This window comes from Taurulus bubalis, assembly GCF_910589615.1.
Source record: "Taurulus bubalis genome assembly, chromosome: 4".
Lineage (NCBI taxonomy): Eukaryota > Metazoa > Chordata > Actinopteri > Perciformes > Cottidae > Taurulus > Taurulus bubalis.
In genome coordinates, this window is record NC_136592.1 from 20,620,969 (window position 1) to 20,648,763 (window position 27,795).

Here is a 27,795-nt window from a genome sequence, read left to right on the forward strand (position 1 = left end):
TTGACCTCCCCCCATTCTCAGGATGCATCTTTTAGCTCATTTTCACTTACTGACCCAACTTTACTATTTCAGTTCACATTTTTTTGCCAGAATAAGCAGCTATTTTCAGAGGAAAACAAAGCTTTGTACTAAACAGCAGATATAGTTAGCAGCTAGCTGGTGAACGTGAAACCATTAGCACCTTAAAACAGATTTTTCCGTTGAGTGTTGGTGAGACAAAGTGAATATTGGACTTTCATTTGGCATAAATGTGACGCTCAATGAATGCTAATGTAGCTTGGTATTAGCTGGATGTTTACATAAGTGACTGTTTGCTCATACGTTCACCATACTAACCTAAAAGGTCTGTTGGTTATTTCTGCTGCCAAAAAATCTGTTATTGCGATTCTATTATGAATTTCAGTTATAGATATGATTATTTTTGTATAGTTATTTTAATCAAATGTCCTGTTTTTGTTTCGCAAAGAGGGATCCATTTCAAATGTTTCCCAAGAAGGGCAACCCCTTACTCAATACAAGATCTCAGCATACAACTACATAACCGGGACCTTATCTGCACACTCCAATAACCAGTCAGAGAGCCGATGTGTTCATTGGTCCTCTTTGAGACAAATAACAGACTTTTCTTGGGAGTTACTGTTCTTTCATTTATTTCCCAACAAAGCCACACAATTAGAGCCGAGCTGCCATGTTATCTTCTCGGGGATCTCTCTCCGATTGTTGATGACAGCATAATTAAATACGGGGATTAAAAAAATACTCCAACATGCGTTTTATCTCTGCGAGAACCACTGCGGGCTTCAGTGCAAATTGGACATTCACTGAGACTTTAAAGTTTATAAAACCCTTAAGCTACCACATGGTGTGTGTGCTCATGTTGGCTGGCTGGTGGTCTGAACGGTCTGTTTCTTTGAGTTTTTCTTTGGCAGTGTGGTGAAAGGGTAAACAGTCGGAGCATAAATATTTGTTTTTGTCATCAAGGCTTGAGTCGAAGCCATCATCGAGGCAAGTGATTTATGGGTGATAAAACACCGTAACTCCTGAATTCTTAATATGTTGTTTGCATTAAAAGCCGTAGCATTTGCCAGAATAAAACGCATCCAAATGTATCAGTTCTTTTGCGTTTGTAGTTGTGGGTTATAGCGTCAGATGTTGGATCTGGGTCTATTATTCTAGCATGTGTTTCATCTTTTTTTTTTTTACGTTCTTGGATCAAACATAAATAAACAACTTCTCTCTCTTCTCTCCACAGAATGAAAATGACTTTTACTGAATGGCCACTGGTCGAATCGTAGTGCTGATCATCACTATGAGTAGATGACAACAAGCGGTCTTTAATCCAGAAAGGATCCCTCTTCTCTGTGTAAAGAGCCTGCTAACTGTGTGTGAGGACCACTGGGAGTACAAGAATCAAGTCAAGGACACGTTCACTCCCCCTCAGCCTGCAGGAAGATGGGAGTGAGAAAATAAAGATCTGCACAGTCAAGGGAGGCTTAATGAATTCCAAGGAATTTTAAAACAAACTGTGTGCATTTGTGTACGTCTGTGTGAGAGGATCAGGCAACCATGTGGACATTAGCTGCGACTGTCCACTGTCTTCTGGCTGCTGCGCTGCTATTGGCTATCTGCCTCCAATCACTGACGGCGACTGAGGACGATGTCACACCACGCATCAGTTTCTCTTACAGTAAGTCAAAATACTTACAATAGTTATACCTTACAAAAGTGTCAGCTAAGCACTGTAAAAGACATGTCAAATGTTTATTTGTTTGTAACGATAACATGCTCGACTCAGTCCACAAAGCCCTGAAGCCCCATGCTCGCTGCTGCACAGAGTGCTATCGCTTGTTTATTCAAAATTATTTAATACTGAATATGTCACATGTCCAAGTTGTACCAACTGCATGTCCTCGGGTCCCCAGAAATGCAGTGTGAAGTAGATTGGTGAATGGTTATCTAGATATGCAAAGGACAGAGATTCCTTGCTCCAGTGTGTGTGTAAAGTAGTTTGAGCGATGGTTTCTTCTTTTTATCCTTTCAAAAAACAAAATACTGAAAAAATGTGCAGAATGGATTTAATATTCTGTTAATCTGCTCTAATGTAAAATGCAAACATTAGCTTGTCCAGCTAACTAGTTAGAGACAAATGTCTGTTACAGTTTCCCCTGTCTAATTCATACCAAGAACTAGAACTAACTAGTTCAACGCTGCAATAAAACAACTGTTTCTTTATTGCCATGTCTTCAACATGGATTATTAACAGGTGAGGATCTTAACGTTTTGCCTCGTAATGTAATTTTAGGTCAACGGTAATCAAAACCAACAAAGGTTGGTGACGCAATCTTTGCAGCAATGCACTCACAGACGCATGTCAGAGACCACGAGTACTTGCAGACTCAAATGTACGTGTGCCAACTTGAAGAGGCCTGAACTACAAGCACCACTTCTCATAAATGCATGCAATTATATGTTTTTTGTATATTAGCTATCACTTGTGTGGCTCCTCAAAGTGTTTCTCTGGCGCAGACAAAAGAAACAGTGCAAAAACTTGGGGCCTGTGTTCTGCAGCGCATATAGTCTACCTTCGTAGTTTGTACCTTGTTTAAAAGCACATGGTCTTTTCTCCATTTCTTGCTGCTAATTGACCTGCTGGTGTTGTACCGCTGAATGCAACAGTTTATCTCACAAATCCACTGATTGAATGGAAGACCTTTTTTGCACCTGACTTCATCATTGCATGTAATTAATCCACACAAACTGCAGCACTCCTCTTATTATAATGACTGTGGATTAAGCTTTTATAATACAAAAGCACACTGCTGTTTTTTACTATTTGCTCAGCTAACAGCTTTTTGGTAATTTATTGATGCATTCTGGGAGCGTATGACAAATGAGGGCAAAGAGAAATATGGATGCTGTTTAGAAAATTGACTATCAGGGGAAGTGTTGCTAAACGGCTATTTTTCTGTAGCTGTTGGGAAAAGAACAGTTTACAGTGGATTCTAAAAAAGTAGCTCTCTGGCTCCTACAATGTATTTTTCATCCTGTCCTCATCTTTGTTTTGCTACATTGCTCAAACAGGCAAATATGCTGATCCAGCAGCAACCAAAGAACAGGCCTGTGTGGATGGCTCCTGTAAACACTACCTGTCTGAAATTGAAGTTCCTACTTCTGAAAACAACAATCTAATGCTTGTTTTCTTCCCTCCTCAGCCAACTCAGCAAGGCGTCATGCGATAATTGACATGCACCATCTCAAAATTGGCATCGCTCCTACGCAAGAACAACTTGAGCCATTTAACTTTTTCTCAAAGAACTAAATTGGCTCAAAGCTGGTTCCCAGCAAAGTGTTTTGAAAATCACTGATGTTCCTTTTTTCCTTTGCTCCATTCAGCGTTCATAATCTAAATTTCATGTTTTTTTGACGGAAGCAGTTAGTTATTGAGATTTTCTCAACTGGCGAGCGTAAGTAGTAGTGTGAGACGACATGCTTTTCAGCTGATAATAGGGCGTAGAAAATCGTATTTAAGCGCCACCGACACTGATCGTGTCCTATTCATTAAGAGTACAGCTTTGCATAAACAAGGTCTGCAGCATCACTGACATGCTAAACGTTTCGTTTCTAAACTAGCCTCAATTCAACCCCCGCCATTGATGCAAAACATGTAAAGCAGGTCACCGTTGTAAACCTCCGTTCTGGTTTGTATAGTCTGGAGGAAAGGGGGGACCGAAACTGTTTTCTCTCGAGAGGACCCTTCCCTCAACATGGCCTTTTTCCTGGAAAGGCGTCCCTGTTTCTTTTTGTCTTCCTTCCTTCCCTCTCCTCTCGCTTTTTCCTTCTCTCCTAATGAGCAGGCTAATCTCTCGTGTGTAGTGAGTGGAGGTTTTTGTGGTCGCTGCAGTGGGAGAGCCTTGTCTGTTTTTCCTTACGGCTCTTGTGCAGAGAGTCGAGCACAAAGGATCATGGGACTTAAGGCAGCAAGCATCGGTTAGGCATGCGGCATGTATCACTGTTGGTTATCAGAAACATCTCAAGCAGGATGTTACTGTCTTTCTCCAGATATGCGCTGGGGAGAGGATTTGTTTTTCCTCTTTTCTATTTCTTTCATTTGGAACATGACGGAGAAATTCAAGTCTTGCACTTACGAAGAACAGTTTACATTAATGAGCTGTTTTTCAAAGGTGTGGTTTGAGTGCATGCACTGTATTGTATGTCACTCTTCTTCTGCTGTGATTCATCAGTGTACCTGTACATATCTTATGTATTCTGAATGACTTTGTCCACCAATTTGGTGTTTATGTGCAATTTTCTTGCCCTCTTTTTCTCCCCCATGAAAGGGACATTTAGAACAATATGTGTCGTTAGTCAGAAATAATCAGTCAAATCTGTCTTTTTATCAGGTCAGTTTGATATAGTGACAGGTTTCCTACAAGAGAGAAGACATTTTATACAACAAAGCTCACGTCAACCAGATTTTAAACCCACAGCTTCACAAGTGCATACAGAGACTGTCAGTTACTATTGTATTTACAAGATTTGTTGGAAATGTACTGAATGTATAACAATGGACATATTCAGATCAGAAGGAAATATTTTCAGTTGTGTTACTTTCACGCAGGCTGCTAGTGAAGAAGCAAATCCAAATGTCCCTTTAAGTGGAGCTCCGGAGCATGCTGTGTATGCTCTGTGTACTCAGTGTCCGTTCCTGTTTACGTTTGGTTCATGCTCGGCGAATATTGTGCGCTTTCTCTCATGCATGCTAATCCAGTGACCTTGGCAGTGTGTGGATTGTAGTGTAGAAACAGAGGAGGGGCGGACGAGAGGGGGGGGGGTCAAGCCAAATGCTCGTGACATGCTCCGATGCCCACCTAAAACCCGGCAAGGACACACCCCCGATCCTGAAAGAAAAGCGGTCTGAGGCTTCCAGCAGAGGTGGCACTCACAAGTGCCTGGACATAATGCCATAACAGCCGTAACAATGCAGCATAATTACAGCACATCAACTCAGTCTGTTTCAGACGCTGTAATGGCTTCATCACTTGCACGCTTCAGGGAATGTACAGAAAAGTTCCGTCTTTGCAGATTTCAATCAGGAACATTTGATTTGAAGACAATGGCGAGCAGCGAGGTATAAACGTGCAACTATTAATTAAGATGGACAGAGAGGAATGCGAGGTTCAGAGAGTCATTACATATTTTTGGGGATTGCTGGGATGCAGTGTGGATTTGTCCAAAACTAAAATGTTGTTTGACTCATCGCTATTAACATCTTTCAGCAGAGATTTTTGTTGTTGCTGTTTTACACTTACTGTGACACAAAGAACCCCACTTTTTTTGACTTCGACTGAATTGAACTTTTCATAGTATGATGAAGCACGAATGATTTATATGGTTTCTGCGCTTCTAGCTGTGAATCAAATCCCACAACATCACATTTTATTGTGACACACAAACGAATGTTATCTGTCACACTTCAATGTCCACGTTGCTGTAAAAAATAATTTTCCTTTTCTATAAAATACCACATAATGGAGCTTTGATGCCATTTACTCTTTGTTTCTTGATGTGTCTTCGGAGAGCTATTTGATCTTGAAAAAAGCGAAATCCAAATGCATCCATAGGCCATTCAAAACGGATTTAAAATGATTGTTCAAAACTCCTCAAGTGGTCAAAAAGGTGTAAATGCGTCCCTCTGTCCAAGATGTACATTTTCTTTGTATTGCAGAAGTAGTACTGCTGCAGTAGGTCATGTTTTGATCAACTTATTTGTGTAATTCTGATAAGTGACTACAATGTGTTGATGATTTGTAAAACTCAGCATACTAAGTTGATACAGATAATGAAAAATGAAATAAAAAATGTTATGCACTTATATAAAAAAATATATCAATATTACTCACCATCATTATCTGAAACCAACAACCCCACGTTTGAGTTGAGGCAGAACTGAAATGGTTAAAAGTAGTCATCTCATGTATCTTTCATTAAGAGTCAGAACTTTCCTGATTTCGTTTCAGTATGTTAATGTGTGTGTCTGTGTGTCTGTGTCCGCCCGGCCCGAGGCCTGGCTGTATGTTATATAGACTGATTTTGAAGGATTCAGTTAGGATTTCTGTAAAATCAGACACTATCAGTCTGATTGATTTTTGAGTGCAGGTGTAGCACTTGTGTGTGTGTGTGTGTGTGTGTTAACCATTAGCAAGGTGCGTAAAACCTAAGTGCTTGACCACTTCTCGTCCTTACTACTTTACATTGTGGTGGATGAGTAGAGAGCAGCAGACTCTGTGCTCCTGCTCTTCTCATCAAGGGCCTCTCCAGAGAGAGACACACACACACACACACACACACACACACACACACACACACACACACACACACACACACACACACACACACACACACACACACACACACACACACACACACACACACACACAGTAGAGGTTTGTGTCTGCATGCTGTGGTCACACTTAAAGGCCTTCAACACATGCCAGTCCAAGTGATTGCACTTAGTAAACTGCACAGAGCTCCACTGGTGCCCTAAAAATCGACAAGTGTGCAAGCTAGCAAATGGCAGAAGAGATTACGAAGTGTACTTTGATGGGATTCTAGCTGTAGCAGAAACCATCTGTAAGCATGTGCAAGCCAGCTGGATTTGGATTTTTCTTCTCTTAAAGTCTACTTGGCTGAGCCATAGACATAATGTCATTCATCAAGGCAATCTTTCTGGAAAGTCGGATACCTCGCTAAAGTTGCAATTATTAAGCTTTTCATCAAGAGCGAATGCTCCTCGAACAACTACTTTATTAGAAAGAGCAGCTGGTGTATCTGTTCAAAAGAATGCAGAAAATTACATTTTTGATGGGGAAAAAATATATGCTTCACAATAAAAGCCGCTTTGTGTAGAAATGTTGAGTTTGCATAAGCAGTAACTTAATACAGATTCAGCAGTGCTGCAAACAGGAATGCTGGATTACACTCATGCATAATTTCCTGTGGATCTCTCGTTTGCATGAATGTAATTTCAATTCCCCCTATGCGAGAATAGCGGGCCCCGGCCATAACAATGAAAACTCCTGCTGAAGGATGTTAATATCCTAAAAAACGTTAATCTGGCAACAGCTGGATGTAAGGGAGGCTTGGGAGAACCAGAACCAGGACTGACTGGAGTAGACTGTCGGACCCTGCTGAAGTTGCTATATGAAGGGACTCTAATTCTACCGCTTTTGTCCAAAAGAAGCTATCAAAATGGACATAAATGGAAGTTCCTAGTAACTTTAAACGGTTCAAATATATATATATTTGTAAGCTGAAAGAAGAATATCTGGTCCACCTTAAAGGTCGGCCAATCATAAGTGCGCCTCAGCCGGAGTTTCTAACTTTGGGTCTAACCCGATCCACTTTAATCAGCAGGTTGCAGGTGGCTGGCTGACAATGTGGAAGGCTCTGTTCATGAGTTGTAGCGTTCACTGATCGACAAATAAACTGTACACTCGTTGCACGGCTCCTTTAAAATTCTAAATGAACGTCCCTAAAACTATTTTAGTAAATTACAGATTGAAAATACATTGAATCACTAATGCTTTGAGAAATGCTGACCATAAATTAAATGAATAGATTATAACTTAAACCCCATTAACACGCTCGGAAGGCTCAACGAAAGTTGGTAGATTAATTTTCCATTTATTAAAGGCCCCAAAAATATACATATCTTAAAAACCTGAGTCTGTGTGCATCAGATTCCTGTGACATCTACTGTCTTTAGAGAGAGGGTGGGAGGGAGAGCGGGGGAGAGAGAGGCATCCCACACATGACGAGCACAGGCACGTCTATTTTGAATTGTATGTGTGAGGAAATTATACCAACTATCCGTCTCCCTCTCACTGTTACAGCCTGTGTTTGAATAACCCACTAAGATACCACATAGAGTGTCTCGCCTCGCTAATATACAGGATTTTGTAAGCTTTCAGCCGTGATAGACCATCGCGCTCCATCGCTCCACTGCTTTGAGTGTTGGGTGGGTGCGTGCCAAATCTAGAGTGCATCAGGATGACACCTAAGAGCCAATAATTACAGTGCAGCGCATCACGTCTCTGTCAGACCCCTGTTTTTTGCTTTTAGAGGTATTCAGCGTTTAATGCACTCGTGCTGTTTTTTCTATAGGGCTAAAGAGGATATTTTCCAGTATTTCCTGGAATTCTACGCAAGTGTTCGACATTGCTAACAAATATTCAGTCATTTCATGTTTTTTGTTTGTTTTTGTTGTTGCCCTGATTCCGAGCCTGCACATGTAACCATGTGGCACCTTTCTGCTGCATAATCCTCACACACAGCAAACACTGCACTTACACACTGTCAGGCTCTGGTTATTATCTGCAAGGTGCAGCTGTCTCTCAGTATGATGTACACTCTTGCACACACTCTTGCACACACATACAGTGCACACCATTGCAGCAAAGCCACACCATCATTTCCAGTGATTACCAACAACACAACACATCTGTGAGCCGTTATTGCCCGGCCTTGGGTGTCGCACTTCAACTGAGCCAGTGCTGACAGCTTTTATTGACAACCTAGTAAAGTGTGATTTTTCTCTGTCTTTGTCTATCAGCTTTTGTAGAGTTTTTACTCACTGTACATTAATTTGGGAGTTTTTAAATATAACAGAATCCACTCGCGTAACCCCAGTGATTTCTTTGACGGCTTAATAAAGACTGGGTAAAATATTCGTGTTAAGATGGAAAGGAAATATGTGAAGTTTGCTCCAAGCCAGTCTGCCTCCTCGTCATAGGGTGTTCTGCATACTGCAGCAGCCCTTGGTTGCCAGTAGTCACAGACAATGAAATAACCATCACTTTTCCCAAATATCACGTGGTTCAGTGCTGCGATGACCTTGAAGCGACTCCTGTCGGCTTCTGTCAGGAGCTCCTGCGCCGCTATCAAGTCCATTGTCAAATCCTGTCAAACGGAGAGCCTTGAAGCGGTGCACTCTTGTTTAGCATCCGCTTGCAAAGAGAAGAGATGGATGCTGTTTTGGGGGGATAAATATATGTTGTGCATGTAAGATAAGCAGAGCTTGTGTGAGATTAATATCAACTGTGCTACACTCTCTTCTCCTTTTTTTTTTTTTTTTTTCGTCCAGCTACAAGCGAACCCCTCTGTCCCCGTTGCCCCCCTTGTCTTGTGACTTGGCTCACACTGCTTTAGCAAATCTGGGGCATGTTTACAGTGACGGCTTTTAAGAGTGTCTTGGCAGGCGTTTAAGCAGTCAATCAATCGCCCCACCCTTGGAGTACTATTAAACCTTCAAAAAATAGTTTGATCTTTCTCTGAAATATGATGCCTGCCAATGTGCTGGCATGTATTTTATTTCTCTGTGACATTGTGTCTGCAAGCCGGCACCGTCTGATGATATCTTAGTTACCTCAATGGTGAGTAAGCGCACACTGAATACTCTCAGCTGTGATGTGAATGAAGGGATTCAGAGGAAATCTTAATTGATGTCGCTGTGCTATTTTGGAGGTCTCAACACTGACTGAGCTATCCAGAATCCTAAAAGAAGATTTTGTTTATGTGTCTGGATCATTAATTATTTTTGACGATTCATAAGCATTTTATATCTCAAGAGCACTCACTTTTATATCTATGAGTATACAGCCACTTATGTCTCAAACTATGAGAAAATAAACAGCATTTATAGTAAAAGTGGCGCCAGCAGCCGTGTAAAGCGTACTGTATATAAATAAAGACTGAAAAATGGCAAGCCTGGCTCTATCCAAATGTAACACAATCTTGGCACCAATTCCTCTAAAGCTCCCAAATTAAGATGTTATATCTGGTTTAAATGTTTTCTTTGGCATCTTGTTTATCTGCCAGCAGACGAGCACCTATTAGTTATTGCATGTTGCATTATCAGTAAGGCAGCTCACATTAACACTAGCATCTGTATGCGGGGAATATAACTAATAATATCTCTACACGTGTCTCTGTTTTAATTCAAGACGTTTGTAGCTGTTCATCGTGTGTGCACAGATTTAGTCTGATTCTCTCACAAACATTTCTGTGATCAGAGCAGTTGCTCTCTGAAATCCTCCGTGCTATGATTTGTTCCTGCCATCTTTACCTCCACTGAAAAAAAAAAAAAACATCACAATGAATGAATACACTGCCAACATTGAATTTCAACCAATTAATTTCTGAGGAGTTATTACGTGCCAGTGGAGCAAAGACATTCACTTCCTAAATGTCAGTATGTCATGCAGACCCTGCTCTGCTCTCAAACAATGCATCTTTTGAATTGTGCGGCTGCGCTCTGGTTTAGACCATTGGCCAATTTATTTTGCAGCTTGCAGGCATTCATAACCACAGAGAAATGAGGCAAATATACACAGTTTGACTTCAAAGAATCTGTGCTACTAACTAATTCAGCATGTTAAAAGCCAGCAATAAAGCAGCCATATTGATGGAAGGTGTGATGTGATGAGCATTAGCAGAGGTTTAGGGCCCCGGTTTTGGTGACAGCCGACTGATTAAACAGGCGGGTGATGAATGCACCCAGTGCCTGGCTGCGAAACGGCCTGCTGATGCCCGGCATTCTGCTGCAAGCATGTCAAAGCACACTGCATCGGAGAGTGTAAAAAAATCTCCCAGAGAACCAACGGCTGTAGATGAAAAAAGAGAAAGTCGTGAGTTTCTGCTGGAATTCGCTGCAGCTTGACACAACTGACGTTTGTTACTGGCTTGACCTTCTGCTCTTATCAGAAATCCATTTCGGAGTGCTTTGAAAATAACATTTTCTGCCCTTGTCTGGATGTTTCTTTATAGGTCAACATCTCAATCAAATCTTCCTAGTTACCACTACTACCACTCAGTACCCCGACCTCAATACACACACACACACACACACACACACACACACACACACACACACACACACACACACAGACCCACTAAGTAGTCTCGGACCGCTCTCTGAGTAAAAGTTCCTTGAATTTGCTCGCCTTTGCTCGTTATGCCATTGTCTGTCTAAAAGGATGTCACTGTGATTTATGTCAGGGAGTTTTAATATGCTGAAGGAAGGCTGTTTTGGGTTCCATTAAATAGCCAAAACCCAGGGGAGCCATGGCAGTCAAGCTATGATATGTTCCCCTGTTGAGAGGAGAGATGGCACTCCTTTGTCTGCCATCAGCAGGGTCATCTGGGACCGAGGATAGCTCTCTTTATGAGCATTTACATCGAATCAAAAACCAGCCTCTGCTTCTTCACATCAGAACTTACATTTTTCCCATCCTGAATGACAAAAGGAAGTTTTTTTTTTAATGTATTTATTATTTTGTATCCCCTAAGTGAAGTTTAAAGCCAGGCCCTCCTCTTCATTAACTCCAGATGTCACAACGTTTTAAACAGAAAGAGGGCTGTTGATCTGGAAAGGGACTACGATTTGATTTTGGACAAGATTAGGCCTGTGCAGCTGCTTTTCACTCCCACAAGGGGAAAGAGATCATCTGCCAAAAGTGCCTTGAGTGTTGGAGGAACCATTTGTTTGTGAGCATATTGGAAAGTTTAGGTCGTGGGTTGTAAACATTTATTGCTGTTTACTGGCACCATTTGCATTATGCACCACCTGGAGTGTTGGAGATAAACTTACCGCTGGTGTCTTTTTTCTTTTTTTTTTCTTATCAGAACAAGTCTGATTTGAAAGCAGCTTGCTGGTTATACACAAGGGAAATGCTGTAAACTGTTTTAACTGCAGCAAATAGTGGTGATGACGACTCCAGATACGAAGCAGTAATCATATTTGGAGAAGCAAATGGAGTCCGTGACCCCCAGTGTTTTGGCTTGGGGAGCACGTCAAGTGTGTTTAATATGTTTGGAATGGGAGGCAATAGATAAACAAAATGGTCAAAAACTGCAAAGGATAAGAAGTATGTAAGCAATAGACGCACAAATATTTGATTACACATATCCCATGTCTTTGGTGACCTCAAGAAGATTGTTAGTCGCGTTGATATAAATCAAGTGATAACATCCACATGGACTCAAACTCAGCTATTGTTTCTCTAAGGATCACAATACTTGAAGGTCTTGAATAAACCATAATCACGACTTCCTGAGGCCTTTGCTGGCTTTCATATTGGGTCGTTTGAGCAAGTTATCACACAGTAGGTCAAACTGGAAATTGTCTGAGACATTACCTGTTTCAAAAATATTATCCAAACCTCTTGAAACTGCACTTTCACAGTGGCATGCAGTAAAAACAAAAACTGCTGCTGATGCCTCTGTAGTAGAAGATCCTGGCTTGTTTTTGATGCCAAGATAATTGCCTAAAAGGGTGCAACGTGGATGTTGAATCACTACTTAATCATTATTACTATTTGAGGCTTCAGGGAAGGGAGGAACGTGGGAAAAGGTAACTAATTTGACTTGTGGCCCATTGCTAAAGGCATCCATTTGAAGAGGGTTGGCGATCAGCAAAATGAAGGAGTTTTTTTACACTGCTGCCAGTGCAGAGCAGAGAGAGAGACGTCCAGCAGAGGAAAGTGTAAACGTGGCTCACAGGCGTTCTCGTTGAGCTCCAGAAGCTGCTGGCTGCTGCTGTGCGAGAGGGATAAACCGAGAGGACAGGACTGAGGCGTACAGAAGTGACAACAGGCTCAGTGAGAGCTTCCTCCTTTGTGTCATAAATTGATTTGACTGAGGCTCACCACGATGTGTTGTGCTGTGTGTCGGATGTAATGTGATGTCTGTCCCCTTGTTCTTGTTTCCTGTAAGATTTGTGGCTTTCTGTGAGGCCGTGACGGAGACTCACATATTTCCTTGGAGTACTTGAAGTAGTAAAACATGAGTTCAGATGCTGTTACCTTTTTCGATCGTATATTTGTGTTTGGCCAACACATTGGAGTGGGAGTTGTTTTGTGTTTATGTGGTACTCGGTTGTGGTTTTGGGGTTTAATAATGTCTGTTTATTAACGCAGAGCTACCCTCTGAACAAGTATTTTTTTGGGGATTCAACATACAACTCAATGTATGGCTCCCTTCAGAAGGCCAACACAACTCTGTGTATGTTCTTGTTCTTGCAGGACTATCAGGATATGTGCTGTACCAGTCTGTTCCTCTCTGTTCTGTCCTGCTATGTGATGATAATCTCCAGAGTGTGTTTTTTTTTTTCTCCTCCCAGATGCAAAGGAGAGGTCGGCCAAGAGATTCTCAGTGGACGGCGTCTTCAATTACACCTCCTTGCTGCTCAGCCAGGAGGACGACATGCTGTACGTCGGAGCCAGGGAGGCGCTGTTTGCCCTCAGCCTCTCGGACATCAGCAAGACCAAGCTCCAGAAAAACGTGAGTATGTCAGCACGCCAAGTGGATTATCAGAGGAAACATTGCAGCGAAGTGGGCTGGCAGATAATTTACTCTCACTTCTAAATATATTTTTTAGACTTTTTAGGTAATAGTTTTATCTGAGTTAATAATGCAGTTTGTAAATGCAAAATGTTCATAATGAAATACCGGTTATTTTGTTTATTTCATACCACGCACCAGTTATTTGTGTACATGTTGATATTAGATCATACATGTTATTACAGTATGTGAGCAATTGGGGGTTCAGTGTCTTCCTCAAGGACACTTCGACATGCAAACTATGGGGCGACCAGGGATTGAACCGTGAACCTTGCGGTCGTAGGACGACCCTTCTATCCATGAGCCGCAGCCGCCCTAAAAGTGTATTTTTAATCTTCAGCTGACGTGGGGAACTCCTGCTGGAAAAAGAGAAGAATGCAGCTTCAAAGGGAAGAACCTGCAGGTGAGAGGCACTTTTTTTTACTGGTCCAGCACAACGCCACATTCAGAAATGCCTCAGGAAGATACTTGCACAATGACAAAATTGAGAGCATGGATTTTCTTTCACAGGGTGTTTGTTCTTTTCTTACAGTCTTCTCTGAATCGTTTCACTCTTGTCGTGAGAAGATGAAATGAGCATTGAGTGCTGTGTTGACAAACCTTTCCAGCAGTTACAAATGTATTCATCAAGTGTGCACACTCGCCAGGGAATTGTTCTTTTCTGTGCACTGCGTCTCGCTCTCTGTCTGTCTGTTACCTTGTTGTCATGCCAGCTGTTGTATCCCTAGGTGACAGACCTTGGTAATCTTTATACTGCGTGTACAACTCTGGTCTGTGTATTACAGAAAGCCCACCAGGCAGCTGCTGTGTGATGCTGGGCGGTTTTCCCAACTGCGTTTGAGAACAATTTTCTAGTTTCACAGTTTCTGAAGTGTTTTTTCTTTTTGCTCTGACAGATTTACTTCTGATTATGAGCTCCAGTATTCCAGGCACAGATTTTAGGGAGCTCTTGAGAAAAATACATTCATTTGTAAGAATATCTTCTGTGGACTCATGGACCTCACACTTTCTCCATTTGTTCCCCATTCAGACTGATTGCTTCAATTACATCAAAATCCTCCTGCGGCTGAATAGCACTCATCTCTATGTGTGTGGCACCTATGCCTTCAGTCCTATTTGCGCCTACATAGTAAGTAATTACCTCTCAATATACCTATAGTTCGCTTCCAAGAGTTGATTTAATTTCTCCACTCACTCAAGCGTGTGTGTGTGTGTGTGTGTGTGTGTGTGTGTGTGTGTGTGTGTGTGTGTGTGTGTGTGTGTGTGTGTGTGTGTGTGTGTGTGTGTGTGTGTGTGTGTGTGTGTGTGTGTGTGTGCATGTGTGTGTGTCACCATGTCCGTATTGGATCTGCTGTTATTCAAGCGTAACCAAATGCTGCTGAGGCACTTTAGCCAGACAAGTCAACAGGGGGTACACACGCTGTGTGGTTTACAGCAAGAGGGAAGCAGGAGATCTGTTTATCTAGCAGTGGAGTACATCTGGAGTGATGGTAACCGGCAGTAGGATGACATTGATCTCAGTGATGGGGGGGAGGGAGAATCAAGCTTGGCGACAGCTCTGCTCTTAAAGCGGGGCATTAAACTCTCCCCTTTGACGTCAGAGTGAAAGAAAAACACAGGACTTCTCAGACTGTATATCACTTGGCAGGACTTTAGGCCCTGAACTGGGATTCCAAGCAACTCACACACTCACACACACTCTGTCTGTGTGTGTCCCAGACGCTGTCTGAGATGCATAATATTAACATTAATAAATGTTTTATTTTCATAGCTCTTCTCAAAACAGTGTCAGAGGGTTTAATGACAGAGTAACAAGACACTAAAGCCAAGAAGATACACTCAACAATCTTGAGAGCAATAATAATGTCCTGTCTGGAAAGTTTTTTTTTCATGTCTATATTAATGGAATACTTACATTTCCATCTGAATATTGAGTGCTTTATTGCTCAGTGTAACTGGCTGTAATGTCAAACGAAATCTGCGGTCCTTGTTCCGTGTTCAAAAGTGCATTGAGCTTAGCTGAAGCTAATAGGAATCATGAATCATCTATTGATAACAAAATATCTGTCTTTTTAGTACCAAATCCCTAAAATATAGGCATGTCCGTTTTGTTTTAAGATGAGTTGAAAGGATAGATAGCTGAAACAATTGGGTGATCAGTCTAAGATTATTAGCCGACAATTCTCATAATCAATTAATTGTTTAAGTATCAAGTAAAAATGCCAAACATTTGCCGTTTCCAGCTTTTCAAATGTTATTTTCTTTTTCTCTGTCACCGTAAAATGGTCTTTGAGTTTTGGACTGCTGGTCAGACTAAAAGAGTATTCTGAAGACGTCACCCACACTTTTAATTTGACCCTCCCAGCTTGATAAATGCCAACATGTTTAAACCCCTGCCTGCTGTTTGTAAACGCAGGCTCTCTGTTTAAAAGCCCAACCCTGAGACTATTTAATTTTTACTGAGAATTGCCAAAGAAGATGTAATACGACTGTTTCCAGAGGCTGAATATTGACTTGCATACTTACTGTAGATTTCCATGGCATATACACTTGAGTAAACACTATTTGATGTACATCAACCAGCCTCAGGCACCTAGAATTACTGAAAGCATGTTCTGTGGCCGTTAATTAACAAGGTCTGGAATAAAATCTGTATTTATCATCAGTGTAGTCCTATAATTCATCTCCTCCCCCTTCCCTCCCCCACCTGTGTAAACAATACAGACTACCTGAAGCCAGATCCTGAGAAACATACCTTGTACCAGGCAATTGATTATTGTCAATAAATTCAATGAAAAGACCCTTAAAGTGTGCCCCTTAATGCTTTCAGCTTGTCTCACTCATGACATATATTTTTGAGTTTCTTTTTAGATTTCTTTTGTAAAGGCTTACAAAAAATGATGAAACAGCTGTTTGCTGTAGGTTTTTTTGCAAACAGTCTATTTTGAGCAAGGGATTAATACACATTAGCGAGCATTTATGGCAACATCAAAGTGCATGCAGGGTTGACTCACAATATACTGTAGCTGTATTCATAGTAATAGTAAACAGTGAAGCTAGGTGATGTGATTTTAAACAGCAGCTCTGTGGCATAGAGAAATTAAATACACTTTTCCTTCAATATCTGTTCAACAAGCCTCGTCTTTTTAGAAGTATTTCATGATAATAAAACCAGCCTTGCCTATGACGTACAGTACCCAGACAGACAGCTACTGTGTGCTCAAAGTGACCAAACTTGCCTAAAGTCAGTGTTCTGTGTATATTGTAATGAAGAAGTGGAGAGACTGAGCTTGAGGTCACTGAGCTCACTTTTGACTGTAAGTTAATTGGACTGGGCCTGAGGGACATTTGCTTTTTCGTGTCTTGTCTCCAGAACACGTCAACATTCACACTGGAGAGGGATGAAGTGGGCGAGGTCGTGATGGAAGATGGGCGCAGCCGCTGCCCCTTTAATCCAGAGTATAAATCCACTGCCATCATTGTTGGTATGTAGTAATGCACTCATTTTTCCCCTCTTCGTGTCACACCATTTGGCGTGCAAAGGTATTATTATGAGCTGTTTATGAAGCTACTTTGATTCGGTAAGGAGCCACAATGTGCCTGCTAATGTTGTTTGTCTGCGCCGGTCCTTTTGATAAACAGCCGGACACCAACAGCTGTTTGTGTTCAGCTTCTTTAACAAGCAATTAGTGAATAATTAAGCTGGATATGAATGGAAATTGTTTTTTTGTCTAATCCCTTAACTCGGTCCGCTTTGTTGCTCTCATTTCACTCTATACTATAACCGACTTCATCTGTTGTGAAAGCTCCCTGTACACCTTGTCTTTTTACTTTTATTATATTTAATTAATGGGAAAATCTAATTCTTAATAAAAAAAATCTTTCCTTTTTGTTTTCTTCCAGATGGTGAATTGTACACTGGTACTGTCAGCAACTTCCAAGGGAATGAGCCAGTCATTTACAAGAGTTTGGTTCAGGGAACTGCTCTGAAGACGGAAAACTCTTTAAAATGGCTGCAAGGTATTTTTCCTATCTCTACTCATCTTCCATTACGTACCAAACGGAGCAGATTAGCTCCAAAAAGTAGCGGTCATTAGCGAGGCTCAGTCGCTAATGCAGCAGACCGAGAGCAAGACAAGCCCTCGTAGATCGCGGGAGCCCGGTCCTATCGGTCGCAGCACGTGCACTTCAAAACTGCCAGAGTTTACTGTGTGAACTCCTGGGGATGAGTGGTCGTTCTGTAACCCCAAGGTAGCCGGTTCGATCCCCAGTCTCCCCATAGTTCGCATATCGAAGTGTCCTTGAGCGAGACACTGAACCCCTAGTTGCTCCCCGGGCGCTTCTCAGCAGCCCACTGCCCCTAAATTGCTATGTAGGGGTTAAATGCAGATTTCATGTATGTATGTAATATGACGACGTAATAAAGTTTAAATTGACCACGATGCAAAAGTGATGCAACATTTTCTTTCCCCTTGCGTAGATGATGAAGGTGTCTCACTAACTACCATGTTTTCTTTGCGTTTTTGTTCTATTTTTAACAGATCCGGTCTTTGTCGGGTCGGCTTACATCGAGGAAAGCCAGCCAGTAGGAAACCCCGTGGGAGACGACGACAAGATTTACTTCTTCTTTAGCGAGGCGGGAAAAGAATTTGACTTCTTTGACAACACCATTGTGTCGCGGATTGCTCGCGTGTGTAAGGTAAGACACCTGCGTTATATAAGATGGCCATGCAAAAGTAAGAGGCACAGCAGCGCCTCAAGTTTCCTCTCCTTAATCCTGATACAATTGCCCTAAAACAAGGCGGACCGCTCCCATGTCAAAGCACGTTTGGCCACATTTAACCGTACGTCATGCTTGTGCCGATGCAATGGAAATATATCGCTGGCGCGGTTAAGCTTTTTCTATTTGACTGTGCTAACATGTTTTCAACAGATTTGGTTTCCCCTTGCTGGAATCATCTGCTCCTACTCACCACGCCCCCCTCTCCTCCCTTTTTCTCTGCAATGTCATCTCCTCCTCTCCCTCACAATGTCAGCTGCACTCGTCCATCCCTCCAGCTCTTTGCCTTTCTCCACCAGCGCCTTGAGCTTTGCAGGCATTATTAGTATTCAAGGGTGCTTCGCAGCAATATGAAATGCTTTTTCCACTCTTCTATATGGCCGGTATTTGTTGCAGGCAAAGCATGCAAACTGGAGCAACTGCAGAATTTACTCGCATCATTTAAACTGCTGACGTCATTCTCCTCTTCCTCCTCCTCCTCCTCCTCCTTCTCCTCTTCGAGAATTTAGTTTGGTCGATCACCCTGAATAATCAACGGCAGACTTTATCCCTTTTCACCTGTAATCAGATCAATTAAACGGCTGCTTGATATACATGCGCTCGGCTTCCCTCCCTGACTGATGTCTCTTGTTCATGGAGGCAGTAATGTAAGTAATCGTGGAGACAGCATGTAATCTTAAGTGACAGCTTAATGACTTAGTCCTGCTCGGCTCTGGCACTCGGCTCTGGCACTCGGTGCTGCGACACCTCTCGCAGCCGGCGATGCACCTCCTGGGTTCTATATATGGAAATCATTGACAGAAAGGCCCACAGACTGTGGCAACTTGCTGCAGATGAGCTGTGCAATAGAGACAGAAGAATGGCTTCCTCTACTCCTGCGAAGTGCCTTTATACCTCTGGAATGCAGCAGCCCTCTTTTTCCTGACTGACATCTTTTCAGATGCTTTTCTGTGGCAGTACAGAATTGATGCAGGTGGTTTGTTCCATAATTTACTGGGGAAATGCTTCAGAACTTCCCCAAATCAATGTATTGAGATGAATGCATAGGAGGTTCCCATATTGACAAGCACTTATCACCACACCTCATAAAGCTGTGTAGGTTCTTAAGTAAAGCTAATTTGCCATGAATTCTGGGTCCATTATTCTTTTAAAAAACAGACGTCAATGATTGTTGCCATGGAAACATCGGAAATAGCCTGGGGGTAAGGTTTTCTAGTGTAATAAGTCATTTTTTATTCTTATGAGACTTTATACTGACAGCGTGGTCTGTCCTTCCAGACAAAATTCAGACAACTATACCCCATCCCGGAACTACAGTTCCCATAATGCTTTGGGGTGTGCATTCAGCAAGTTACGCTGTGGGCTACAACTTGAACCCACTGGTAACGATGCTAGATTTGTTTACATTTTGGCAAATTTGTACCATTAAAGTATGCCATAGCTATCAGCTGTTTCTGTTTTCAATATGCTCATGAATGGACAGAAAACTATCACTGAATTACTTTGGTGATTAAGAATGTTGACTCCCATTATCAAATATGCACATCATATTTGTGTATTTAGATTTGACGGAGTTATGACTCAGAAAGAGACACAAATTGCAGCAATCAGGCTCTAAGGGTTTTAAAGCACCAGTATTGCCACAATGTGTGGCGCAGCTGGTCTTGTTGGTGAGCGAGCCAAACTACAATAACTAACTTCCTGCTGTTTTCACCGGCATGAAACCTGTCCATCTCTCACAGGGTCTTTTCCTCATATCCCTCCCTTCTCCAAAATTTAAAAATATCCCTGAGAAACCAGCCCCATAGTTTCTGCAGGCTAACATCATCCAAACTTCCACCATATTTACCCTTTTTATTTTCTCAGAATGGTTCCTCACATCTGAACACGCGCCCTGTACTCCTTCAGAGAGCAGAACGTGCTGAACGAAGATTAGAGTTTAGGTAACGGTGAGGTTTGAAGGCCTCTCCCTGTTAGTGGTTTAGTATCTATAACACACTCTTGCAGACTGACAGAAAACATGTCCTCCCTTTTCTCTCCATGTACCAGGCCAAGGCCAAATGTCTTTGAGTGTGCTTTCATTTAGATATCTAAAATATTTCTGTTGTGTTGATTCATCAGACATTCCGCTACCTTTTTAAAGAGGACGAGTTTCTCGTCAGATGAGATAAATCAAAGCCTTTTCCAGTTTGTTCATGCAGGTCTAACTACTGTTTTACTTGGGTTTGCCAAGTAATTCTGCTTCCGAAGTTGTTTTTTCTCCCCCTCTTTCCTATCTGTCCCCCTCCCTTCTTCCACTCCCTCATTCTTTTGTTTATTCAGGTGTGCACACTGAGGGTCTGTGGAAAGCAGGCCGATTCTGAACAGTGTGGCACCGTTTTCTTTACTTCTTGTTCCTCTACTTCAGGTTGACAAACATAAGGAATCTGAAATGTGAGGTTTAAGGCAAAAATGAGAGAGAGAGCGATGTAATACATGACAAAAGAACGAGTATATTTTTGGAGGACAGCTATCGGGTGGGGGGGGGGGGGGGTGGTTGATGCTATTGAGAGTACAAGCGGAGCACAGCAACAACGCCGATGAACAGCTGAGAGAGCAGGAATGTGGTCTCCTCATTATGTGGACAGGCTACTACCACAGCCTAGTAATTGGCTCCCAGGCCGTGCGTCTGTCCCGCGAGGTTTCACCTCACCGTCGTTGAGCAACATGATTGTTTGTGTGTTACAGCACGCAGAGGAGGAAGCGGGCGAAGATATAGTTTTACATGTTATCATCTCCTCAAGGATGATTCACTCCTTGTGCCGTTATGTAGGAGTTGTTCTGGGCTTCAGAGGCCGTGCTGATGAGATAGTTTGTGTCCGAGGAAGGAAAACCGTCTTGAGATTGGGCGAGACCACTTGTTTTGGTTGTGTTCTTCCTCCTTCTCCTCTTGCTCCTCCTGTGTTTTCCAGCTTGCTTGCAGTATTTGGGAGGAGTCTCTGATGGTGTGTGTTTACAATCGCTTAGATAATTGCTAGTCCTCGCAAAGTTGTCTGATAACTGTTTACGTGAATATATACCAATGCTGGTTTCAAAGCTGTAATTAATAACTAGCCATTGTTTATTTTCCATTTCACATCTCCTCTCCTTCACAGAGCAACATGTATTTTGTGCTGATGCATCTTTTATGTGAACTTGTTTTGTTACCCACATTTTATTGTAAAAATGTCCTTTGTAGTTTGGTTTAAAGGCACCACACATATCCTGCACCAAAGGAAAGGATTGAAATACTTGGATTTGCATCAGAACTATAAAATCGTGGTTGGTTGTGATTATTTGTCCAGTTTATCTCCCTAAAAAAAGAATCATAACTGTCACAGTAACAACTTTCAGATTTCGCTACCTCAACAGCATCCTCTAAAGCAAAAAAGAAGGATTGCAGCTGCAGGTCTTCTCTGACCTTTCTAACGGCTAATATATTGCAGCATATGTAAAGTCCCCCTCTACTCAAAAATAGTATTTTGCTTATTGTTACTTATCCTGGATGTTAGAGCTTCAGTGTGCATAATGTTATAAGAGTTTGATTTCAGCTGAAGGAGCAAAGTTTCTCTGTGCTCACCTTTTTACACAAGTTAAACACGTGCGTATGCAACTTGAAGCGTCCCGTGCACATACACTAAGGGAGGAAGTAGGAGATATCTTGTGTTCAGCAATTCAAATTGGGAAATTGAGACTGAGGTTTTTTGCAGTGTGTTATTATTTGTAGCATTTATAAATAACGTAAACGTGTCTGGAGGGGATCTTTAAGTGTGTGTATGTATGTATGTATAGATAGATAGATAGTATATGCTGCAACAGTAAGAGAAATTGAGAAATCTTTCTAAGCCGGGTGTTGAGTTCTGGTCAACTTCATTCACCCTGTAAATGACATGTTATGTTCTTCTTAACAGTCAACATGGTGTTTATAAATGATAGTTTCATGAGACATAAAGTATTCTGCAACATATTATAACATACTTTGTTTGCAGGGTGATAAAGGCGGCGAACGGGTGCTGCAGAAAAAGTGGACGACCTTCCTAAAGGCCCAGCTCCTGTGTTCCCTGCCTGATGACGGCTTCCCCTTCAACATCATCCAGGACATGTTTGTCCTGAAGCCCATGGGGGACAGCTGGGAGAGCACCGTCTTCTATGGTGTCTTCACCTCGCAGTGGTAAGAAGCGAAGGGAGGAGTTTGTTCTGATCGCTTTAACGGTGCCATTGAGGCACTCGGACAAATCTGATTTCAGTTTGTGAGTGCGCATGTTTATGCACAAATACACCATTTAATCAACACAGCTCACACACACCATGTTTTTATTTAATATCTGCACTCAAACTTGGCAAGTTGCCTTTTTCTTACTTGGCTCCTCTGAATTTAGAGCAACTGTAATGAGCTTAAACACTAACACAAGATCATGCAACCCCGATGTCTAATTATTGTTTCAACAAAATAAAGGTTTATATATGCAGATCATTCAAGCGCCCACTCAACAACTGTTCTTCAGTGAGAAGTTGCTGCTCCAGTTTCCTGAATAAAGTGACAGCTGCAAAAAGGATGTATTGGTTAAAATAATGGGAACATGCAATCAGCCACGTAGATCTTGAAATTGTGTTTGCGTTCACAGGAACAAAGGAGCATCGGGCAGCTCAGCGGTGTGCGCGTTCACCATGGCACAGGTGGAGAGAGCCTTCAGCGGGCGCTACCGAGAGGTCAACCGGGAGACTCAGCAGTGGTACACGTACAACCACCCTGTGCCAGAACCACGGCCGGGAGCGGTGAGTGGTGCCGAAACTATACAATTCAACTTCTTTTGCGTCACTCTGGGCATCTGTTCATTCAACAAGTATTTGTCTCTTTTACCATCACAAATATCTGTGATATCACACGGACAAACAATGTATATTATAGTCGCCAACAAAACATTTCCACTAAACCCTAAACTGATTTTTTTTTTTTTAGTGAGCTTGATGTAAAGCAGATGTTCTCGTTTTATTTACCGAAAGTACTGTCTTCATGATCTTCTGCTTAAATCTTCACAAGTCCCTGGAGCCAAGCAAATGCCAAAAAGCTTCAAACTAGTAGTGACAACTGCTAAAATTACTATAAAAACGTCTATATCAGCTAGGTCTGCTATTGTACATAAGCATCATCTTTGTTTCCAACGATGCCTCACCCCAAACTGAATTCACTTCATAAGTAAAGAAAGGGTACATACAGGTCAATGCAATGTCCTGTCTCGTTGTATGTTTGTACTTCCAGGTCTACTTGAATAAGCAGAGATTCATTATTCATTTCTAATTTACTCCCCACAGTGTGTGACCAACCACGCCAGGCAAATGGGTATCCAGTCGTCCTTGCATATGCCTGATAAAGTGCTCAACTTTGTCAAGGACCACTTCCTGATGGACAACGTGATCCGCAGCGCTCCTCTGCTGTTGAAACGCAGCGTGCGCTACACTCAGATCACCGTGCACAAGATCCAAGGCATGGAGAGGGCCTACGACGTGCTCTTCATCGGAACAGGTAACAGCAAGTGATTTGTTATTTTGTGAGTTTCCATAAATCTTTGAAAAAAGTGGGAGTATGCTTTTGTAATTTTTTCTTTAAAACATAAACTATACTTTTGGCATTTTAAAACACTAGATGTTGCTTTTATTCCCCACAAACTGTCCCCTGCCTTCAATATAAGTCACTTCCACTCGTTCCCATTGTCTTCCAGATGATGGAAAGCTCCATAAAGCCATCAATGCCAACGATAAGATGCACATCATAGAGGAGATGATTCTGTTCCCTGAGCCTCAGCCAGTGCAACACATCGAGCTTGATCCTCAGAGGGTAAATCACAACTCTTTCATTTCAATACACACCCAGAACATACAGTTTTGTGTCAGTTTATATTTGATGTTATGTTTACTGTTTTCATACTCATTTTCAAGTAATAATAATAATGTGGAGGAGCTAGATTTACCGGAGAACGAATTGGCTATGGATATGTTCTTTCCAGTTTTCCTTTAAGTTATGGCACCGTCTGGAAGAGTATTTCTGGGCCTCTCTGGCATTTTCCCCAGAGCTGAATTTCATTACCTGTCGCTCTTTATTACATAATAGCCTCTCCCGGGCCGAAGCAGCCAAACTGCAATCTACGATTATGTAATTTAAAAAAAGTCAGAGTTACTTTTTGTGTATATATTCTTTGCTCCAAATAGGGATATGAAAGACAGACATAATCCACATGATGCCTATCTAATGGCGTTAGATGGTCTGAATATAGACTGCACTTTTGGGAACACTGAGGTGTGCTGTACGTCAGTATCAACTTCACAATCATCATGGTGAACATGCATTTCTGGATAAAAGGTCTTCTACACAATGATAGATACTGTTTGAAAAGTGATGCAAATGCAAAATAATTAATAAAAATGGAGACAAGGTTGTAGAGCAACAGCTTTATGTTGTTGCAATGTGTTTCTAACTACAGTCAAATGACTTGGCTGGCATCAAGTAAAAGAACAGCTGGCCAGAGTTAGAACTTTGTTTTGGTTATATTCCGCTGTTTGTCTGAAGTTAATTGTCTGAGCGTGGTTTCCCTTTCTGAATCACAAATAGTGACCAAAAGCAGAAGTTGCGTTTTGCACTTTGACCTTTTTGATGATAAATTTGTTTCACGCAGACTCTCACAGATTTTTTATATTTTTCTCTTCTGCAGGGTCTGTTGTTTGTGTCGTCCAACTCTGGGCTGGTGGAGGTCCCTGTGGCCAACTGCTCCAACTACCAGAGCTGTGGAGAGTGTGTGTTGTCCAGAGACCCATACTGCGCCTGGACCGGACGTCTGTGTCGTGACGTCAGGATGGCTCCACCTGACAGGTGAGAAATCACACAGCCACAAATCTCTAAAAAATTCCTAGACATTTACTTTTAATTTGTTCATCTGCCTTAGCTCACAGGCTGTATTTGTTAGTTTAGCGACCTTGATAGATTAGTTTTTTCTTCTTCAATAAACATGCATTTTTACATTCCTTAATATTATTATGTTGGATGTAGGGTTTTTACTGTCCTTGGGGTATACCTCAGTATTAAAATTGTGACTGTTAACGTGCGTTGAAAATCTCATACCATTGCAACCCTAGTTGGATGTAAACATGCACCCAAAACAAACTCGTAAAAAAAAGAGCATGCAAAGCTCCTCATTACGTGCTTGAACAGAAGCTTTTAAAAGAAGATTGTCCTCTTAGTCATAGTGATGAAGCTATACTCACAGGTGTTACAATGACAGACCTCTGGAGAGTCAAATGAGTGCATCCATCCAAGGATCCTCTCATTACAGTTGCTATCCCTCACCCTGTTGTTGTGTTTGGTATGCTTTGTCTCAGTCACTGGCAGCAGGATGTGGAGGAGGCCGATACGTCAGCGATTTGTAACAGGACGTTTCCCAGCCCCAGATCTGCCAGACCAGCAGCTTCTCGTGAGTGTGTTCTCTTTGTATCGACACCACAACAGTAACGCAGTCAGAGAAGAACCGGTCACATGTTGTTGCAGGTTTATATGACGGCAGGTAAAAGTGAGCGGTTCTGTATGTAAGAATTCATGTATATTATAGTTTGATTTCAAAACTGTACTATATGCAGTGATGTAGTTACTGCCCACTTATAAATGAGATACAGTCGAGAGACCATCAATGTAAATCTCATACGGATAACACACCAGGGGCTATCCGTATGAGATGGCCCCTGATGGGTTGAGATAGCCTTCATATTTAATATTCATTAAATATGAAGCTCCAGCCAGGAAATGGCTAGCCTGGCTCTGCCCCTCCTCTCCCTCCTCGGCATAAAACCTCAGCTTGTCTTTTACACTTTATTTTTCTTGCAAATAAACAAGAAGTGTATTTGTGTGCTTAGGTTTCGGTAGGTGTTACCTCAAGACAAAGCAAGGCGAGCTGTTTCTCCCCATTTCCATTCTTCTTGCTAAACTAAGCTTACAGTCTCTAGCTTCATATTTAACAGACTGAATAAAAACATCTTATTTCATTTGCAATTCGTACAATATTTCTTGAACTGAATTGTTTTGTGCTTTGGAGCAACGTTGTTTTTTATGTTGTGTTGTTTTATATGTAGGTGGCTCCCAATGCAAGCTCATTATAATCCCAGCCAACACGTTCAGAGTCCTGCCTTGTAAACTGCGCTCCAACTTGGCCCAGAGAAGGTGGCGTTACAGTGACGACGCCAGCCAGTTCCTCTATGCAACCCCCGAGGGAAACCTGGTCGTGGTGGCACAAGCCGACAGGATGGAGACCTACGAGTGCTGGTCAGAAGAGGAGGGCTTCCGCCAGCTGTTAGCCAACTACTGTGTGAGGGCGGAGCCCCGCCAGGAAAGCACCACTCTGATTGGTCACTCACGCACACCGCACATTGAGCAGGAGGAGACCATTATCCTGCCTGGCGAGTCTCGTTCTGAGCAGCTCCACACAAAGACGTATTGGAACGAATTGATTGTGGTGTGCGCCCTGCTGGCGTTCTCCCTGGTGGTGTTCTCCTTGTTCGTCATCTACAGGAACCGAGATCATATGAAGTCCATGCTGAAGCAGGGCGAGTGCCCCAACATGCAGCAGAAGAAGCCAAGAATTGTGGGAAAGCCTGCTGAGAACTTGCCCCTAAACGGTAACACCATCCCCGTCTCCACGTCTGATCACAAGGGCTACCAAACGTTAAATGACAACTACATCTGCAGCACGCCCACCCACGAGTCCTCGCCGGACAACAGCAAGAGCTTCTCCGAGTCCTCCGACAGGCGGCTGCTTAACGTGAAGGAGAGCCACGTGGAATACTCGCCGACCTGCCCTCGGCCCAGAGTGAGGCTCGGCTCGGAGATCAAAGACTCTATCGTCTGAGAGCACAGTATTTGCTAAAAAGATGCCACCCTGTATCTCCATGAAGAATACAGGCCACCGAGCAAAGGAGAGGAGACCCTGACATCCCTCTACATCACAGCACATCTTTTATTTTAGTCATCTTTTGTTCTGTGATCAGTGCAGAGGTTATTTACATCGTTTAATCATTTCCACTCCAGAGCCAGAGTTTGTTCTGGTTTGCTGCATCGGGCAGGAAGAGGAAGCAGCATTCCACTTTGGTTTTGAACCAGGATCAACAACCATGGCAGCTGCTCAGAATAGTTATAACAGTCTTTGTTTGAGTCATCGTCATGGCCGCTAATGTGTGCGAGCGTAGGGCTGGGCAATGTGAGGAAGCAACAAAAAAGCTTGATAAACAGAAGACTTCTTCCTATATCTATATTCATCACAGTATCTATTTAGGTATGCAAGATCCAACGTTCAAATGAATAGTTGTTGCCTATCACATGATGTAAAATAAACAATACATTATGGATATTGATAGGTTTCCCAGCCCTGTTTGAGCCTGCGTAACCTTCCACATGCTCTGCAGAAGATGGATGCCACAGAGGCAACACTTCAGTTTTTTATACACACTAGTAGCAGGCTACAGCTACATAGTGACCTAGAGTTCAGGTTTAGGAGAATATAATACATGCATTGCATATTCATTATGATCCACACATTATGGAGGCAAGTCACATGTGTTCC

The 27,795-nt window shown here is 42.2% G+C and overlaps 1 protein-coding gene across 1 annotated transcript; it reads left to right on the forward strand.

The window, feature by feature from the left end:
* Nucleotides 1-1,566: 1,566 nt before the first annotated feature.
* LOC306735102 (semaphorin-4B-like) lies at nucleotides 1,567-27,084 on the forward strand (the record flags this gene model as incomplete). Its single annotated transcript, XM_079216543.1, has 14 exons — nucleotides 1,567-1,687; nucleotides 13,178-13,338; nucleotides 13,739-13,801; nucleotides 14,429-14,527; nucleotides 16,772-16,883; nucleotides 17,302-17,418; nucleotides 17,940-18,097; nucleotides 22,186-22,367; nucleotides 22,822-22,972; nucleotides 23,510-23,720; nucleotides 23,917-24,032; nucleotides 24,904-25,061; nucleotides 25,568-25,659; nucleotides 26,312-27,084. 14 exons carry the CDS (start codon nucleotides 1,567-1,569, stop codon nucleotides 27,082-27,084), a joined length of 2,514 nt encoding a protein of 837 aa, XP_079072669.1.
* Nucleotides 27,085-27,795: the final 711 nt, after the last annotated feature.